Source organism: Procambarus clarkii, chromosome 10, assembly GCF_040958095.1.
Source record: "Procambarus clarkii isolate CNS0578487 chromosome 10, FALCON_Pclarkii_2.0, whole genome shotgun sequence".
Lineage (NCBI taxonomy): Eukaryota > Metazoa > Arthropoda > Malacostraca > Decapoda > Cambaridae > Procambarus > Procambarus clarkii.
This window is the reverse complement of record NC_091159.1, coordinates 17,610,737-17,628,120: the sequence shown is the minus strand read 5'-3', so window position 1 is coordinate 17,628,120 and position 17,384 is coordinate 17,610,737. Positions and strand designations below refer to the sequence as shown.

The following is a 17,384-nucleotide window of genomic DNA, read 5'->3' as shown; positions in this document are numbered from 1 at the left end:
TGCACAAATCAATTATGTAGACAATATACAGGGAAATATTCCAGAGTATATAATACACCTTAGGTCTATATTGACCGGAAGTGGGCACGTCTTTGGTTCTTCACCTTAGGCCTATATTGACCGGAAGTGGGCACGTCTTTGGTTCTTCACCTTAGGTCTATATTGACCGGAAGTGGGCACATCTCTGTTTCTAATTGTAGACTCTCATCCCACCACACATCTCGCAGCTGGTGGCTTATATCTTCTAATCTATGGCGCAGTGACACTATTCTCTATCAAAAGTTAATTAGAATAGTAAGTGCTCTGAGTATTGCGAATTTTCTTTAATCAATATTAATTAACAGAGAATGTCGACCATCTTAGACAGCATAAATAATCTATATTATTACCCTAAAACGGAGAAAACAACAAAATTTTTCTATCCTAACTTGCGAATCCGTCAATGCCTAAAATTAAAGTTTCTAATTACCAAGTCAAACACATCATAAGTTATCAAGCGCGGATAATTTTCCTTGCTATATGTTTGTGTTATTTTTTAGGGGTAACAAAATAATTTTGAAAGTCGTTACAGCATCAAACGTATCCATCAGCCCAGCTGACCATGACTAGGACACTCTAAATTACATATATTCAAATATACGCAAATTGGTTTGAATATTCTCTCTTTAATTACTTGTGCTAAATGACAGTATTAAAGATGGATAGCCGAGAGCACGAGCACTGGAGCCCAAATTATTGGGGAGCCCAGATTATTGGGGAGCCCAGATTATTCGGGAACCCAGATTATTGGGAACACAAATTATTGGGGAGCCCAGATTATTGGGGAGCTCAGATTATTGGGGAGCCCAGATTATTGTGGAACCCAGATTATTGGGGAACCCAGATTATTGGGGAAGCCCAGATTATTGGGGAGCTCAGATTATTGGGGAGCTCAGATTATTGGGGAGCCCAGATTATTGTGGAGCCCAGATTATTGTGGAGCCCAGATTATTGGGGAGCCCAGATTATTGGGGAGCCCAGATTATTGTCACATGTGGCGTATCATGTTAGTCACATGTGGCGTCTCATGTTAGTCACATGTGACGTCTCATGTTAGTCACATGTGACGTCTCATGTTAGTCACATGTGACGTCTCATGTTAGTCACATGTGACGTCTCATGTTAGTCACATGTGACGTCTCATGTTAGTCACATGTGGTGTCTCTTGTTAGTCACATGTGACGTCTCATGTTAGTCACATGTGACGTCTCATGTTAGTCACATGTGACGTCTCATGTTAGTCACATGTGGCGTCTCTTGTTAGTCACATGTGACGTCTCATGTTAGTCACATGTGACGTCTCATGTTAGTCACATGTGGCGTCTCTTGTTAGTCACATGTGACGTCTCATGTTAGTCACATGTGACGTCTCATGTTAGTCACATGTGACGTCTCATGTTAGCCACATGTGGCGTCTCATGTTAGTCACATGTGACGTCTCTTGTTAGTCACATGTGGCGTCTCATGTTAGTCACATGTGACGTCTCATGTTAGTCACATGTGACGTCTCATGTTAGTCACATGTGACGACTCGGGCTCGGGCTTCAAGAGCAAGAGATGGCAGTTCAACCACCCACACTACCGATGTTCAGAATAAGGAAAGGTCTGAGAAGTACCTAACTGGTGCTCAACTGAGACTTTAAACATTCCCTGGATCACATCTAAGATATCTGGAGGTGTTTCACCATCTTCATCCTTGTCATGTACGCCATCAGACCTAAATCCTATCAGGTGAATATTACCCATCAGACCGTCTAAATCCCACAATACCATCAGACCATTACAAATCCCACTACAGGCTGTGGTGTAATAGAGGTGTGTCCCTGTCTGGTGATTTATCAACACGAAACATTTACTCAGCCGCGTACGAAAGCTGTACTGTGCTGTACACTGTACTGTGTTGTACACTGTACTGTGTTGTACACTGTACTGTGCTGTGCACTGTACTGTGTTGTACACTGTACTGGGTGCGCTCTTTTGTGGAACTGTGACGTTGGCTTTTGTGTTTTAGGCTTAATTGAATAAAATGTTCACCGAGTAAAAAAATTGTTTGTTTTATATATATATATATATATATATATATATATATATATATATATATATATATATATATATAAGCCTATACTTGCATAAACCACAAGTGAAGATTAACAATCTTTGGACAACACCCACCAGTGGGCCTCGAACCCAGAAAGCACAACTACCTTCCAGTAGCTGCCATAACTAGTATGCCTTAACCCACTACACCATCAGACCCTACAAAAGAAGTAGAGACTTCGAGATATATATACACCTCAAATATCTCCACTTCCCGAGGGCACTAGACAAGTGAGAGGTTACTCTGCGTTTTTCATCAAGCCACTGTCAATGTGAGAGAACTCGTGTCCATGCTATAAGCCTATACTTGCATAAAGTATTATATTATTGCATATATAAGTATTATGTCTTAGCACCTGATTATATCCTCTAATGGGGAGATGGTAGGAGACATGGATGAATGACATACATGGGGGATTAATGGGTTTTTAAATTAATGGGGGTTTTGAATTAATGGGGTATTAATCTGGTAGTAAATTAAGAGTGTGACATGTTGGCAGTTTATGTTCTTCTGGTTGCTGCCGTTCTTGTTGACCAAATAGAGAAGCTGGACCTACTACCCCTCTTTAGTGCCTGGTGTACTCCTTCACTACCCCTCTCTAGTCCCTGGTGTACTCCTTCACTACCCCTCTTTAGTGCCTGGTGTACTCCTTCACTACCCCTCTTTAGTCCCTGGTGTACTCCTTCACTACCCCTCTTTAGTCCCTGGTGTACTCCTTCACTACCCCCTCTTTAGTCCCTGGTGTACTCCTTCACTACCCCTCTATAGTCCCTGATGTACTCCTTCACTACCCCTCTTTAGTCCCTGGTGTACTCCTTCACTACCCCTCTTTAGTCCCTGGTGTACTCCTTCACTACCCCTCTCTAGTCCCTGGTGTACTCCTTCACTACCCCTCTTTAGTGCCTGGTGTACTCCTTCACTACCCCTCTTTAGTCCCTGGTGTACTCCTTCACTACCCCTCTTTAGTCCCTGGTGTACTCCTTCACTACCCCCTCTTTAGTCCCTGGTGTACTCCTTCACTACCCCCTCTTTAGTCCCTGGTGTACTCCTTCACTACCCCCTCTTTAGTCCCTGGTGTACTCCTTCACTACCCCCTCTTTAGTCCCTGGTGTACTCCTTCACTACCCCTCTTTAGTCCCTGGTGTACTCCTTCACTACCCCTCTTTAGTCCCTGGTGTACTCCTTCACTACCCCTCTTTAGTGCCTGGTGTACTCCTTCACTACCCCCTCTTTAGTCCCTGGTGTACTCCTTCACTACCCCCTCTTTAGTCCCTGGTGTACTCCTTCACTACCCCTCTTTAGTCCCTGGTGTACTCCTTCACTACCCCTCTTTAGTGCCTGGTGTACTCCTTCACTACCCCCTCTTTAGTCCCTGGTGTACTCCTTCACTACCCCTCTTTAGTGCCTGGTGTACTCCTTCACTACCCCCTCTTTAGTCCCTGGTGTACTCCTTCACTACCCCCTCTTTAGTCCCTGGTGTACTCCTTCACTACCCCTCTTTAGTCCCTGGTGTACTCCTTCACTACCCCTCTTTAGTGCCTGGTGTACTCCTTCACTACCCCCTCTTTAGTCCCTGGTGTACTCCTTCACTACCCCTCTTTAGTGCCTGGTGTACTCCTTCACTACCCCCTCTTTAGTGCCTGGTGTACTCCTTCACTACCCCCTCTTTAGTCCCTGGTGTACTCCTTCACTACCCCTCTTTAGTGCCTGGTGTACTCCTTCACTACCCCCTCTTTAGTCCCTGGTGTACTCCTTCACTACCCCCTCTTTAGTCCCTGGTGTACTCCTTCACTACCCCTCTTTAGTCCCTGGTGTACTCCTTCACTACCCCTCTTTAGTGCCTGGTGTACTCCTTCACTACCCCCTCTTTAGTCCCTGGTGTACTCCTTCACTACCCCTCTTTAGTGCCTGGTGTACTCCTTCACTACCCCCTCTTTAGTCCCTGGTGTACTCCTTCACTACCCCTCTATAGTCCCTGATGTACTCCTTCACTACCCCTCTTTAGTCCCTGGTGTACTCCTTCACTACCCCTCTATAGTCCCTGGTGTACTCCTTCACTACCCCTCTATAGTCCCTGGTGTACTCCTTCACTACCCCTCTATAGTCCCTGATGTACTCCTTCACTACCCCTCTATAGTCCCTGGTGTACTCCTTCACTACCCCTCTTTAGTCCCTGGTGTACTCCTTCATTACCCCTCTATAGTCCCTGGTGTACTCCTTCACTACCCCTCTATAGTCCCTGATGTACTCCTTCACTACCCCTCTTTAGTCCCTGGTGTACTCCTTCACTACCCCCTCTTTAGTGCCTGGTGTACTCCTTCACTACCCCTCTTTAGTCCCTGGTGTACTCCTTCATTACCCCTCTATAGTCCCTGGTGTACTCCTTCACTACCCCTCTATAGTGCCTGGTGTACTCCTTCACTACCCCTCTTTAGTGCCTGGTGTACTCCTTCACTACCCCTCTTTAGTGCCTGGTGTACTCCTTCACTACCCCTCTATAGTCCCTGGTGTACTCCTTCACTAGCACTCTATAGTGCCTGGTGTACTCCTTCACTACCCCTCTTTAGTCCCTGGTGTACTCCTTCACTACCCCTCTTTAGTGCCTGGTGTACTCCTTCACTACCCCTCTTTAGTGCCTGGTGTACTCCTTCACTACCCCTCTATAGTCCCTGATGTACTCCTTCACTACCCCTCTTTAGTCCCTGGTGTACTCCTTCACTACCCCTCTTTAGTCCCTGGTGTACTCCTTCACTACCCCCTCTTTAGTCCCTGGTGTACTCCTTCACTACCCCCTCTTTAGTCCCTGGTGTACTCCTTCACTACCCCTCTTTAGTCCCTGGTGTACTCCTTCACTACCCCCTCTTTAGTGCCTGGTGTACTCCTTCACTACCCCTCTATAGTCCCTGATGTACTCCTTCACTACCCCCTCTATAGTCCCTGGTGTACTCCTTCACTACCCCTCTATAGTCCCTGGTGTACTCCTTCACTACCCCTCTTTAGTCCCTGGTGTACTCCTTCACTACCCCCTCTTTAGTCCCTGGTGTACTCCTTCACTACCCCTCTATAGTCCCTGATGTACTCCTTCACTACCCCTCTTTAGTCCCTGGTGTACTCCTTCACTACCCCTCTTTAGTCCCTGGTGTACTCCTTCACTACCCCCTCTTTAGTCCCTGGTGTACTCCTTCACTACCCCTCATTAGTCCCTGGCGTACTCCTTCACTACCCCCTCTTTAGTCCCTGGTGTACTCCTTCACTACCCCTCTTTAGTCCCTGGTGTACTCCTTCACTACCCCTCTATAGTCCCTGGTGTACTCCTTCACTAGCACTCTTTAGTGCCTGGTGTACTCCTTCACTACCCCTCTTTAGTGCCTGGTGTACTCCTTCACTACCCCTCTTTAGTCCCTGGTGTACTCCTTCACTACCCCTCTTTAGTCCCTGGTGTACTCCTTCACTAGCACTCTATAGTGCCTGGTGTACTCCTTCACTACCCCTCTATAGTCCCTGGTGTACTCCTTCACTACCCCTCTTTAGTCCCTGGTGTACTCCTTCACTACCCCCTCTTTAGTGCCTGGTGTACTCCTTCACTACCCCTCTTTAGTCCCTGGTGTACTCCTTCACTACCCCCTCTTTAGTCCCTGGTGTACTCCTTCACTACCCCTCTTTAGTCCCTGGTGTACTCCTTCACTACCCCTCTATAGTCCCTGGTGTACTCCTTCACTACCCCTCTATAGTCCCTGGTGTACTCCTTCACTACCCCTCTATAGTCCCTGGTGTACTCCTTCACTAGCACTCTATAGTGCCTGGTGTACTCCTTCACTACCCCTCTATAGTCCCTGGTGTACTCCTTCACTAGCACTCTTTAGTCCCTGGTGTACTCCTTCACTACCCCTCTTTAGTGCCTGGTGTACTCCTTCACTACCCCCTCTTTAGTGCCTGGTGTACTCCTTCACTACCCCTCTATAGTCCCTGGTGTACTCCTTCACAAGCACTCTATAGTGCCTGGTGTACTCCTTCACTACCCCTCTTTAGTGCCTGGTGTACTCCTTCACTACCCCTCTTTAGTCCCTGGTGTACTCCTTCACTACCCCTCTTTAGTCCCTGGTGTACTCCTTCACTACCCCTCTTTAGTCCCTGGTGTACTCCTTCACTACCCCTCTTTAGTCCCTGGTGTACTCCTTCACTACCCCTCTTTAGTGCCTGGTGTACTCCTTCACTACCCCTCTTTAGTCCCTGGTGTACTCCTTCACTACCCCTCTTTAGTCCCTGGTGTACTCCTTCACTACCCCCTCTTTAGTGCCTGGTGTACTCCTTCACTACCCCTCTTTAGTCCCTGGTGTACTCCTTCACTACCCCCTCTTTAGTGCCTGGTGTACTCCTTCACTACCCCTCTTTAGTCCCTGGTGTACTCCTTCAGTACCCCCTCTTTAGTCCCTGATGTACTCCTTCACTACCCCTCTTTAGTCCCTGGTGTACTCCTTCACTACCCCCTCTTTAGTCCCTGGTGTACTCCTTCACTACCCCCTCTTTAGTCCCTGGTGTACTCCTTCACTACCCCTCTTTAGTCCCTGGTGTACTCCTTCACTACCCCCTCTTTAGTGCCTGGTGTACTCCTTCACTACCCCTCTTTAGTCCCTGGTGTACTCCTTCACTACCCCCTCTTTAGTCCCTGGTGTATGTTACCTATCGTACGTTACGGCTCGTGATCCTACAGCAGCCAAACTTTAATAAGTCTAGGGATACGACACAACTGCTGTTCTCAATAGCGAATCACCAGTATAACCCCTTAATAAGTACTGAGCACAAAATAGAATCTTCATAGGACTGAAGAATAAAGACACTAAGTATAGATATATACTATTATATTAAATAAATCTCAAAAGCAAACAGATGATTATATGGTCACAATATATATCACATTTAAAATATCACTGTAACTTCCAGACATTAAATCAATATTAATATATGTATATGGCTAGAACAAAAGAATAACTTAACTCCAACAAGTGTTATCTCCCTGGTTTCTGCTCAGCTACTCAACTCTCGCTCTGTCGCCACCCACATTCTCACCTCCCGTCTGCCTCATCCCAGGATGAGGGATGGAAACTAAGGACTTTTTAATATTATAAACTAATTGAACAACCACTTGTTCTCAAAACACATAAGACTGCAAGTTACATATAATAGTGACTTACAAAATATATAAGTATAATGACACCTGTTTAATTACAGTATATAAAACATTTCCTAACTAAATAAAAGTGACATCTGGAACTCTCAACTGAACAGGTCCAGCTTTCCCGTATCAATCAGGAAATAGACGTGTACAACGCAACCCCGCTCTGGTCTCCACTAACGCTGCCAAACCATACGACAATTTACCAAAAACACAATATGTGTACATATACATGCAATGATAAAATAAAATAATATTTAATTTAAATTTATATACGTATTCTGCTAGGAGTACGTAACACTTCCACCTCCAAGAAAAAAAATGCAATAGATTGAAGATCAATGGCATTTTTTCAAAGTAAAATGTATGACACTTGAGATTTATGGTATTAATTACACCAAACATGTATAAGTAATAAGAACACATTTCTGGACAGATATGAAAACACTCCAAATATAGTCTTACAGGAAACTCAGAAATTTCAGTCTTATGACTATGTTCTACATATGTGTCACTGGAGTATGCAAATTTATCTCTCCAAGGTACTATCTCATTTATTTCACTTTGTTTTAGATCATATTTCACACTCCTATCTACAACAGTATCATTAGTAGCATGAATAGAATTGTCAATAAAGGTAGCTGCTTTCACACAGTTATCATGGCAATTTTGCTTTTCATATGTTTCTACTATTTCTTCAAGATCAGTTTCATTTTTCCATGTGATTCCTTTTCCACATGGTGAATTTTCCCAAGACAGCCTCGATTTTCCATTACTCCCTTTTTCTGGAGCTGAACTGCTTAATTGAAGCAGGCTGTATGTTGAGTTGAGTTGGGACTTCTCCTGGGTATGCTCTGACACAGGCATCTGCTCATCACTCTTGATCCTCTGTGGAACACATACTCTCGCCCAATGGATACTAAAATTAGAGAAAGTAGCATTAAACCTCACAATTATGCATAAGACTTTCCCATTCATAGAACCTTCCAAAACACAAGACACCGACTTATCAAACCTTTGACCTTCCAACCAAGAAATACAACCCAAGATTAGTGCAAAGACTACCTGATCGAACTGACTCAGATGATCCATAAGGAACACAGAAATCAATTTCCTCATAACTCTGTCATAACGATCAGTGAAAGAAAACAGGCATATGCCTAGGCACCATATCTCAATCATAACTCTCAAGACAAGTTCACACCCTCTGATGGTGAACTTGAACACAACACCCACATTCATCAACCGTCTAGTCTTCCAAGAGACTAAATAAAACATGCCGAAAACTTTACAACCTTCACCATCACTTCCCAAGTGATGTACGTCTGATGACAACCAATCAACCAAGAGGTTTAAGGGTCTTAACATCTTGAAGATGAACAGCAGATTACCTGGAAAACACCCAAGGACAATCTGAAACCCTTCACAATGATTAACTCTAGGTAGGATAACCTTATCCTCCAACTTGAATTGCACACCTGGAGCCTCAAACATCTGCTCCCCAGTATGATTTAATCCTTCACCCACAATATGACTCTGAAAGTCAACCCCACACTTGAGTGGAACATACACTTTTATCACTCGTGCATCAAAATTAACTGGATCTGAATATAGAGACACTGCTCTAGCATAACTCACCACTTCCTCAGAACTGGATGCACAACCTACTTGAGTAAACTCTCTCTGCTCAACCACAAGGCTTGACAAAGATGTCCCACAGTCCATTACTTCACAAGAAAATGGCTCCTGCAGAATAAAAGTAGATTTCAACATCCTACACACACTCTGACTCAATGTACACAATGAGAAATACGTCCTCCACATAGAATAAGAATCACAACTCCTCAACTTAGATCCAATTGCTGCTTTACCACTCTTAATGATTTTACCAAAATTTCCTCCCATGACTTCTGGAGCTGCTTGGAGTACTGTCTGCTCACAATCAACAATATCACTACCAAGCTGGGTCACATCCTCACAGACAACTGAAGAGGGAGGCTCAATGGGTCTCCATCTACTCAACAGAAGCTGATCCTCTGGCTGCTTTCCCACACTCTCCAAAACTGGATCTACAGTACAGACTGTCTCCTTGCTTCTCTCTGAAATCTTAGGGTCAGTTCTACTCAAAGCACATAAATGAAGGGAATCTGAAACGAGCGGGCAAGTAACAGGTAGTTTGACCTCCTCCCCTATTATATCACCTTGACTAGGGTGAGGCGGGGCCTCTACAACGGACTTACTCTCGACAACTGATTCTAAACTTGGAGTGAGCGGGAATACTTCTGCCAACCCGACATCTTGTCCTAAACCATTCACTTGGCTGGAATACAGAGTCGTGGCTTTTAAGTTTCTCTCAACTCCTGGCACAACGTTCGTAGTGAGCGGGCAAGACAATGGTACATGGACATCCTTTCCCAATTTATTGGAATAAAGCAGAGTCATAGTATCAGGCTTACTCTCAACAACTAAATCGGCCACACAGGAATCTGGAACAACCACATCCCACTTCTCCACTGAAGGGGTACTGGTTACTGGAACAAATGCTTGAGTAACAACATCAGAACTGACAACTGGATTTATAAGAGTACTGACATCAGCACAGGTAGAATGGACAAAACCATCTTCTACAACAGGTTCATTCATAGAACTAACTTCAGCACAGGCAGAATAAACATGGTCTGCAACTGGCTGTTTACACAACCGGGGATCATTCTCACCCACAACATGGTTTATGGCCACATCATTACCCAATATAACATCCACACCTGGGATGGGCAACTGTGTACTAACACCCACAGTGCATAAACGTGGTGTAATGGTGGATCTGAAATTAATGTCTATTAGAGGTACAGTTTTACATCCTGCAACACTCTGAAGAACAACAAACTTTCCTGTCTCTCTCTTTTCCACATCAGAAAGAATACTGGATGAAATTATGGTTTGGGAAGCACCTGTATCACGAAGAATAACCACTGGCTTCCACTTTCCATTAATACACAAGACTTCACCTGAAGACATATATGGTGAATACTGTTTCACCCAATTGGGGTTTACAGTTACATGTTTATTAGTAAGTTTATTTTGCACACCTCTGCAATAAATGAGACCAGTTGGTCGTAACTCAGGGTGCAATATAAAACATGAATGAATTCCATGGCCTTTTCTCTTACAATGGGAACAGGACCTTACAGTGGACACACTGGTAGAACCAACTGTAGGTTTAGAAATAACCTTATTATTATTTGACATTCCTGACAAGGAAGTAGCAGGATTAGGTTTTGTAAGAGAAGAGCTCATGGGAGTAACTGGAGTACCAGGAGGAGACTTATACTGATAAGGAGTACGGTGAGCATTGAAATTTACTCTACGACTAGACTTAGGTGAAGTGGCCATAAACGGGGCCTTAGTCAGCAACTCATGCTCATCCGCGAGCTTTGACAGCTCATCAATATCTGTTACATTCTTTTGTTCTGCCATAAAAGTAGACAACTGGTCTGGAAGACAGGACAATACTTCTTCCATTATGAGAAGATTCTTTAGAGCATCAAAATCAGTGACTACAAGTGACTTTAACCATCTGTTACAAAATTTCGTCTTCTGACGAGTAAAATCTGCTATTGTCTGATCACTTGTCCTCCTTAGGTTCCTGAACTTTTGCCTGTGTGCCTCTGGATTTAGCTGATAAGCATTTAAGATGCTTTTCTTTACAAAATCATAATCAAAACTATGAGAGTCAGGTAGGGATGTGAAAACCTCCTGACTACGCCCCTTGAATTGAGACTGCATAATGGCTACCCACTGATCCCTTGGCCAGTTCATACTGATGGCAATTTTATTAAAATGTGCAAAGAAAACCTCAGGATCTTCCTCATTGAACTTGGGCAACTCTATATACTTATTCATCCTGATGGGATTATTATCACTATTTGTTGAAACATTACTAGTATTTCCATGCCCAGCTGCCATACGCTGTGTTTCAAGCCTTAAGTTAGTGTCAGCCATTTGTTGTTGAATCTCTAATTGCCTAGTTTGTTCCTCGGCTTGTTGCTTCTTTGTGGCTTCAAGTTGCAACTCAATTAAACCTCTCTGGTTTTGTGCCGCAATTTCTAAACGCCTAGTCTCTAGCTCCCTTTGCTGAGCTTCAGCCTCTAATATTTTCTGTTCTTTTTGAGCTTCAAGCTCTAATTGGCGAGCTTCTAACTCAAGACGCTTTAACGTCATCTGATCACTTGACTCCTCTCTTAACTCCTCTAGAATTTCTTCATCTAAATCCCCATTCTCAACAAAATGCGTCACAATGACTTTCAATATTTGGGCTTTAACCATTCTATTGCTGGCGGTCAAATCCAAATGATTTGCCATTTGTATTAACTCAGTCTTTTTAAGGTTCTGAATCCCTTCAAAGTCTGGGTGAGCCACCAACGCTGCAACTTTCTCCTCCATCGTTACTAACACTTGGCACTTGATTCACAACAATAATTAAAATAATGGCACTGCACTACACTTCACTGTAAAATTGTCACCACACTGAAAATTCGCTTGGCCTCACTGCACAAACAAAATATATAGGATGACTTACCTCAAAATCGTGAAACGTTGTTACTTGACACACAGGAAGGCTTGCTTGGCACATGGAATAGTTCTTAAGAAACACACAGAGACACTTGACACACTGGTACCTAGGAAGGCAAGGTTAGATTAGCATAGTTAAGTTAAAAATGGGACAATATTTCCCGGCACAGGCCCCCATAACTCTTTGTTACCTATCGTACGTTACGGCTCGTGATCCTACAGCAGCCAAACTTTAATAAGTCTAGGGATACGACACAACTGCTGTTCTCAATAGCGAATCACCAGTATAACCCCTTAATAAGTACTGAGCACAAAATAGAATCTTCATAGGACTGAAGAATAAAGACACTAAGTATAGATATATACTATTATATTAAATAAATCTCAAAAGCAAACAGATGATTATATGGTCACAATATATATCACATTTAAAATATCACTGTAACTTCCAGACATTAAATCAATATTAATATATGTATATGGCTAGAACAAAAGAATAACTTAACTCCAACAAGTGTTATCTCCCTGGTTTCTGCTCAGCTACTCAACTCTCGCTCTGTCGCCACCCACATTCTCACCTCCCGTCTGCCTCATCCCAGGATGAGGGATGGAAACTAAGGACTTTTTAATATTATAAACTAATTGAACAACCACTTGTTCTCAAAACACATAAGACTGCAAGTTACATATAATAGTGACTTACAAAATATATAAGTATAATGACACCTGTTTAATTACAGTATATAAAACATTTCCTAACTAAATAAAAGTGACATCTGGAACTCTCAACTGAACAGGTCCAGCTTTCCCGTATCAATCAGGAAATAGACGTGTACAACGCAACCCCGCTCTGGTCTCCACTAACGCTGCCAAACCATACGACAATTTACCAAAAACACAATATGTGTACATATACATGCAATGATAAAATAAAATAATATTTAATTTAAATTTATATACGTATTCTGCTAGGAGTACGTAACAGTGTACTCCTTCACTACCCCTCTTTAGTCCCTGATGTACTCCTTCACTACCCCTCTTTAGTCCCTGATGTACTCCTTCACTACCCCTCTTTAGTCCCTGATGTACTCCTTCACTACCCCTCTTTAGTCCCTGATGTACTCCTTCACTACCCCTCTTTAGTCCCTGATGTACTCCTTCACTACCCCTCTTTAGTCCCTGATGTACTCCTTCACTACCCCTCTTTAGTCCCTGATGTACTCCTTCACTACCCCTCTTTAGTCCCTGGTGTACTCCTTCACTACCCCTCTTTAGTCCCTGATGTACTCCTTCACTACCCCTCTTTAGTCCCTGATGTACTCCTTCACTACCCCTCTTTAGTCCCTGGTGTACTCCTTCACTACCCCTCTTTAGTCCCTGATGTACTCCTTCACTACCCCTCTTTAGTCCCTGGTGTACTCCTTCACTACCCCTCTTTAGTCCCTGGTGTACTCCTTCACTACCCCCTCTTTAGTGCCTGGTGTACTCCTTCACTAGCACTCTATAGTCCCTGGTGTACTCCTTCACTACCCCTCTATAGTCCCTGGTGTACTCCTTCACTACCCCCTCTTTAGTCCCTGGTGTACTCCTTCACTACCCCTCTTTAGTCCCTGATGTACTCCTTCACTACCCCTCTTTAGTCCCTGATGTACTCCTTCACTACCCCTCTTTAGTCCCTGGTGTACTCCTTCACTACCCCCTCTTTAGTCCCTGGTGTACTCCTTCACTACCCCCTCTTTAGTCCCTGGTGTACTCCTTCACTACCCCTCTTTAGTCCCTGGTGTACTCCTTCACTACCCCTCTTTAGTCCCTGATGTACTCCTTCACTACCCCTCTATAGTCCCTGGTGTACTCCTTCACTACCCCTCTATAGTCCCTGGTGTACTCCTTCACTAGCACTCTATAGTGCCTGGTGTACTCCTTCACTAGCACTCTATAGTCCCTGGTGTACTCCTTCACTAGCACTCTATAGTCCCTGGTGTACTCCTTCACTAGCACTCTATAGTCCCTGGTGTACTCCTTCACTACCCCTCTATAGTGCCTGGTGTACTCCTTCACTACCCCTCTATAGTCCCTGGTGTACTCCTTCACTACCCCTCTATAGTGCCTGGTGTACTCCTTCACTACCCCTCTATAGTGCCTGGTGTACTCCTTCACTACCCCTCTATAGTCCCTGGTGTACTCCTTCACTACCCCTCTATAGTCCCTGGTGTACTCCTTCACTAGCACTCTATAGTCCCTGGTGTACTCCTTCACTACCCCTCTATAGTCCCTGGTGTACTCCTTCACTACCCCTCTATAGTCCCTGGTGTACTCCTTCACTAGCACTCTATAGTCCCTGGTGTACTCCTTCACTACCCCTCTATAGTCCCTGGTGTACTCCTTCACTACCCCTCTATAGTCCCTGATGTACTCCTTCACTACCCCCTCTTTAGTCCCTGATGTACTCCTTCACTAGCACTCTATAGTGCCTGGTGTACTCCTTCACTACCCCTCTATAGTCCCTGGTGTACTCCTTCACTACCCCTTCTATAGTGCCAAAAGAGTAATGCCTCCGTCTCCCTGCAGTAGTGAAGCACATCGACTCGGAGGAGCTGGTGCTGAAGGGCGTCACCCGGAAGGACATGGGCGCCTACCTCTGCATCGCCACCAACAAGGTTCCGCCCTCCATCAGCAAGAGGATCGTCCTCGACGTTCACTGTAAGTCTAAAGTGTTTACTCGACCTGTTCCTCCAGTGGGCGGTCCTCGACGTTCACTGTAAGTCTAAAGTGTTTACTCGACCTGTTCCTCCAGTGGGCGGTCCTCGACGTTCACTGTAAGTCTTGAGTGTTTACTCGAGCTGTACCTCCAGTGGGCGGTCCTCGACGTTCACTGTAAGTCTAAAGTGTTTACTCGAGCTGTTCCTCCAGTGGGCGGTCCTCGACGTTCACTGTAAGTGTATGTACTAGTGTGTGTGGCCTCCATATACACACACAGTAATTAAAATTTTAAGAAAAATGTAATACATTTTCCCCCCGCTAACTCTACGCAAGTAACGCAGACCGTAAGAATAATTTAGAATCCCTCTGCGAGGCATTTTCAATATCACACACAAATAACATATTTAATACGCTCACAGGTCCTGTCACCGCAGTTCAAACCCATATATTCCAGATTGAATCGTCTGTATAACAAATTCGGTGGCAGTTTACCCCGCGTCGAGCGGGACAATCAACCTGGGGTATACATCAACCGCCCCCCTCCACCTCCCCCCCCCCCCTCCCCTCTCCCCCTCCCCTCAAAAAAACTCGATTGAGATTGAGTGTTTTAGGGCGGAAGCTTCAGCTGTTATCTATCGGGCAGGACACATGATCTATTGAACCCCCTCAATCGTTTGTCATGGAGATTGTTATCAATCAGTATTCTTGCGTCAGAATCAATGTTTATTACCCCAGTATGTGTTTGTGTGTGTGTTAGAGAGAAATATATGTAGAATACATAATAAGAGGGCAAAATTTATAGGTTAGAAAGGCGGGGTCCAAGAGCTAATAGCTCGAGTGTGCAGGCACAACTAGTCAATACTCCGACACACACACAGGATCCTCCAAGAGGACTTGAACACGTTGCAGTGATGGTCAGACAAAACATATTTCCACATATTTGGTGGAAATATGTTGAGACTGTCTTGGGGGAGCTTGGCTTGTTCTGTAACTAGCCAGGCCTGGTCCATGTGCTCTCGTGAACCGGTCCATGTGCTCTCATGGACCGGTCCATGTGCTCTCATGGACCAGGTCACTCACACGTAACTCATATTATGTTATACTTTATGTGTGTGTGTGTGTATGTGTGTGTCCTGAATACACCTTTATTCCGCGTCGTTCCTAAGCCACAAACACATTATATCAACACAAGGAACACCGTTCGTATTAACAGAATCCGACTTGGTATCCGCCTTCAGTCTGTACATCGTTCGTGAGACAACGTCAACAACAACATTTCCTGCCGACGCCGCTGCCGGAACCACATTATTGAACCCACAGAAAATGGCGGCAAAAAGCTATCAAAATTCCCATCCAATCACCAGGATGATTAATTCCTAAATGACCAATTAAATTACTTGCGCGTTCCCTATGTGACGACCGTCTGCCGGAAGCTGGCTTGGAGTCCCCAGGACGCCAGGACTCTCGCGTAGCCCACTCAGCTCCAGGGGCACCTGCCACACACCCTAGAGTCACTTATCACACACTTTAGTCAAAAGATTCACTCACCTGACACTCAAGTGTGTGATAATTATGCTTAAGTCAAAAATATTCATCAAACACTTAAGACAGACTAAGAGCTGCACTAACCTCTCAAAGAATGAATGCATTAACCACACTCATGAATGAAATAACCACACTCATGAATGAAATAACCACACTCATGAATGAAATAACCACATTCATAAATGCACTAACCACACTCATGAATGAAATAATCACTCTCATGAATGAAATAACCACACTCATGAATGAAATAATTACTCTCATGAATGAAATAATCACTCTCATGAATGAAATAACCACACTCATGAATGAAATAACCACATTCATGAATGCACTAACCACACTCATGAATGAAATAACCACACTCATGAATGAAATAATCACACTCATGAATGAAATAATCACTCTCATGAATGAAATAATCACTCTCATGAATGAAATAATCACTCTCATGAATGCACTAACCACACTCATAATGACACTTTTCCACCTCCACACTCCACACACTCACGTGGCCCGGGTTCACCTGCTCCCTGTTATAATACTTAATCTACTAGGGTATTGATAGGCGTGGTACTCATTGAAAAAGGTATTGAAAACCCTTATGGAACAAACGCGTATGGGGGATTTTATTGTAGGAGAAAATCGCATATAAGCGTTTGTAGCAGCGTAAGGGTTAATACCTTTTTCAAAGCATATTCGACCGCCATATGTCTAATACATTTGTTTTATTTTCCTTTTGACAGTCCAGCCTCTGATCACGGTACCAAACCAGCTGGTGGGTGCCCCGGTGGGCACCTCCGTGACTCTGGAGTGCCAAGTGGCAGCCTTCCCTAACGCCGTCCACTTCTGGCGCTTCAACGACCAGCTGCTGATCAACTCCTCGCGACAGGAGACGCAGGAGCTGCGCAACGGCTACACCACCACCATGAAGCTCTCCCTCAGGAACCTCCGACACAAGGACTTCGGAACATACGTCTGCGCCGCCAAGAACTCTCTCGGGGCGACGGAGAGCAACGTCAGACTCTATGGTAGGTTGTTAGAGGGTGTTAGCGGTTGTTAGAGATGTTAGCGGTTGTTAGAGGATGTTAGTGGTTGCTATCATATCTATTTTTAAAACTATAATAGTGTTTTCTTCCACAATGCTCTCTTTTAGTTCATTCCATTTCCCCACTACTCTCACACTAAAAGAAAACTTTCTAATATCTTTATGACTCATCAGAGCTTCCAGATTCCACCCATGTTCTGTTTGTATTC

The 17,384-nt window shown here is 44.3% G+C and overlaps 2 protein-coding genes across 2 annotated transcripts in view; one reads left to right on the top strand and one right to left on the bottom strand.

Moving 5' to 3' along the window:
• The window catches only part of LOC138363002 (uncharacterized), a 323,725-nt gene that overhangs the window by 128,520 nt on the left and 177,821 nt on the right, over positions 1-17,384 (bottom strand). The window lies entirely within an intron of this gene.
• Positions 1-17,384, top strand: part of LOC123746828 (neurotrimin) — a 38,034-nt gene that overhangs the window by 20,493 nt on the left and 157 nt on the right. Inside the window, exons 3-4 of the mRNA XM_069322414.1 lie at positions 14,451-14,582; positions 16,874-17,158. Of these exons, the coding sequence (XP_069178515.1) occupies positions 14,451-14,582; positions 16,874-17,158 (417 nt within the window). The remainder of the gene's footprint in view (positions 1-14,450; positions 14,583-16,873; positions 17,159-17,384) is intronic.